The sequence below is a fragment of the Anopheles cruzii genome, unplaced genomic scaffold (assembly GCF_943734635.1).
Source record: "Anopheles cruzii unplaced genomic scaffold, idAnoCruzAS_RS32_06 scaffold03034_ctg1, whole genome shotgun sequence".
In the NCBI taxonomy this organism is placed as follows: Eukaryota; Metazoa; Arthropoda; class Insecta; order Diptera; family Culicidae; genus Anopheles; species Anopheles cruzii.
In genome coordinates, this window is record NW_026456619.1 from 1 (window position 1) to 2,536 (window position 2,536).

General features: G+C 49.7%; 1 protein-coding gene across 1 annotated transcript; it reads left to right on the forward strand.

The window, feature by feature from the left end:
• Window positions 1-8: 8 nt before the first annotated feature.
• On the forward strand, window positions 9-2,530 carry LOC128276909 (carboxypeptidase B-like; the record flags this gene model as incomplete). The annotated part of the gene is made up of 8 exons (XM_053015368.1): window positions 9-34; window positions 101-341; window positions 414-857; window positions 971-1,002; window positions 1,249-1,347; window positions 1,422-1,631; window positions 1,702-1,980; window positions 2,051-2,530. Coding segments are annotated over 8 exons (1,811 nt in total), but the record flags the coding sequence as incomplete, so codon positions are not given.
• Window positions 2,531-2,536: the final 6 nt, after the last annotated feature.

Consider the following 2,536-nt stretch of genomic DNA (forward strand, 5'->3'; position numbering starts at 1 on the left):
CGTTGGTTTTCATCGATGGCGGTATTCATGCACGGTAGGTCGGATTGTAAGACGCTGTCGAAATACGTCTCTAATGATCCTTGATGGTTTCTTTCTGTAGAGAATGGGTTGCTGTGATGTCGGTTGTGTACTTGATTCACGAATTAGTGGAACATTCGAGCTCTCACGCGGACATGCTGAACAAGGACTGGATCATCATTCCTGTTGCCAACCCTGATGGCTACGAGTTTTCGCACACCAATAACCGATTGTGGCGTAAGAATCGTTTCCCTGCTACAATTCTGTGCACTGGTATCGATTTGAATCGCAACTGGGACTATATGTGGGAATTCTCGAGCAATGTAAGCTAAAACATCTAAGTGGTCAAGACATGTGGAGGCTTTCTGAAATTTTCCTTGTGATCTCTGTTTTAGGCCTGCTCTGAGTCGTACGCAGGAACGAATGCTTTTTCGGAGTTGGAAACTCAAGCTCTGAACCGTGTCATGCAGCAGCACGCACGATATATGGTGCTCTACCTCGCCGTTCACACTCATGGGAATATGATCCTGTACCCCTATGGATACGCCTGGCCTTTCATTCCAGTGTCGAATCAAGCCGCTCATATTGCCCTAGGGGAGTTAGCCCGTGACGCGGTCACCAGCGTCGGTGGGCCACTTTACGTTGTTGGCAATAGTGCCGAGATCCTGTACACCGCCAATGGTTGCAGTGATGACTACGCAGCGGGAGTAATTGGCTCCCGATACGCGTTCACTCTCGAGCTAACTGGAGGTGGACTTACCGGGTTCGATCTGCCTGCTAGCCAGATTATGGCCGTCGCGTCTCAGACATTCCAGATCTTCCACACAATGGCCAACAACGTTTAAACATAGTGTGTGATTTTATATTCAAGTGATGACGGTATGATAAAATGTAAATGCCATGGAGAATAAAATTAAACTCCTTTACTCACTGTAACGGTCCGCACAAACAGCTGATTCCGTTGCTGATAAGTAGCTGCGATACGTGTCGTACAGTTTCTGTCGCTTCTGATAGATCTTAGTGTGTCTTGTAATAATATTGACCCACTAATACGTTACTCATGGTGTGATACGAATGATTGGCTATCGAGAAGGGAGGCGTTTAACCAATCAGGACCATTTGCAATCAATATGTGCTACGACGATAATGATTTGGTTGTGATAAGCTTGCGTCAACGGCTTCACCGGCATGCGAGTTATACTGTGCGCTAACGGCTTCGGATTTCCGCAGTTTAAGTTTGACCGTGGACGAGCATAGAATGAAGTTGCTTGCGGTGTTTGGTGGCTGCTTGGTGGCCTTGGCCTTTGCCAAAGCCGGTTCCTATCACGAGTATGCAAAACTGTTGCTGAAGGCTAAGCGTTTTCCAATCGGTGTGATTTGATTAAAGTCGTTCTAATCCGCAGGTACGAGATGTACACAGTACATCCGGAAACGCAGGATCAGCTATCGGAGCTGCTTCAGTGGCGTTTGAAGGAGGATGTAGACTTTTGGGACGCTCCGAAACTCAATCGACAGGCTCGTGTGATGGTACCTCGGACGAATCGCAAAGTCGTGACGGACTTTCTCGATCGACTCGACGTTGAGTACGATCTTGTGGTGGAAGATGTCCAAGAGTAAGACTAGAGTTTTCGTTAAATCCATTATATCCGTTGCATCGCTGGCTTAATGGTTTAATTTTTCCAGACTCCTGGAGAAGGAGCACCGTCGCAATGCGAACCATCTGCACCGCACCAGACGAGACTCTAACTCGCAGGCAACGATCGACTTCGAGCACTTTTGGACGTTGCAGGAAATCTACGATTATCTGGCGGAGCTGGAGCTGGCGTACAGCGACTTGGTGCGCGTATCGGATGTGGGCACCACGCACGAAGGAAACCCGATCAAGGCCATCACTATCTCGAAGAACGGAGACGTCGATCAAAGTCGCCCGATTGTCTTCATGGACGGAGGCATTCACGCTAGGTATTCGATATCTCTAATAGGTCTCCTCTGACAGATTGCGTTACGTTCAGGGATCTTTTTTTCTCTCCAGAGAATGGGCCGGTGTGATGTCCGTAATGTACATGATCCACGAGTTCGTCGAGCACTCAGACCAGTACGCGGCGCAGTTGGAAAACACGGACTACGTTATCATACCGGTGCTGAACCCGGATGGCTATCGATACACGCACGAGAAAAACCGGCTGTGGCGTAAAAACCGTTTCCCGAACAACGTGCTCTGCTACGGTGTCGACCTGAACCGCAACTTCCCGTTCCAGTGGGACTGGACGACAAATGCGTGCTCAAATACGTTCGCCGGGACCGTGCAATCCTCGCAAAAGGAGACCCAAGCCATGATGGCGCTGCTTGATCAGTACAAGAGTGCCGTCCGTGTTTATCTGGCGGTCCATACGTACGGCGAGATGATCCTGTGGCCTTGGGGCTATGACTTTCTGCACGCACCGAACGGCGAAAATTTACAGCGGCTCGGCGAACAGGCACGCGATGCTCTCGTCGCAGCCGGTGGACCAGAGTACGA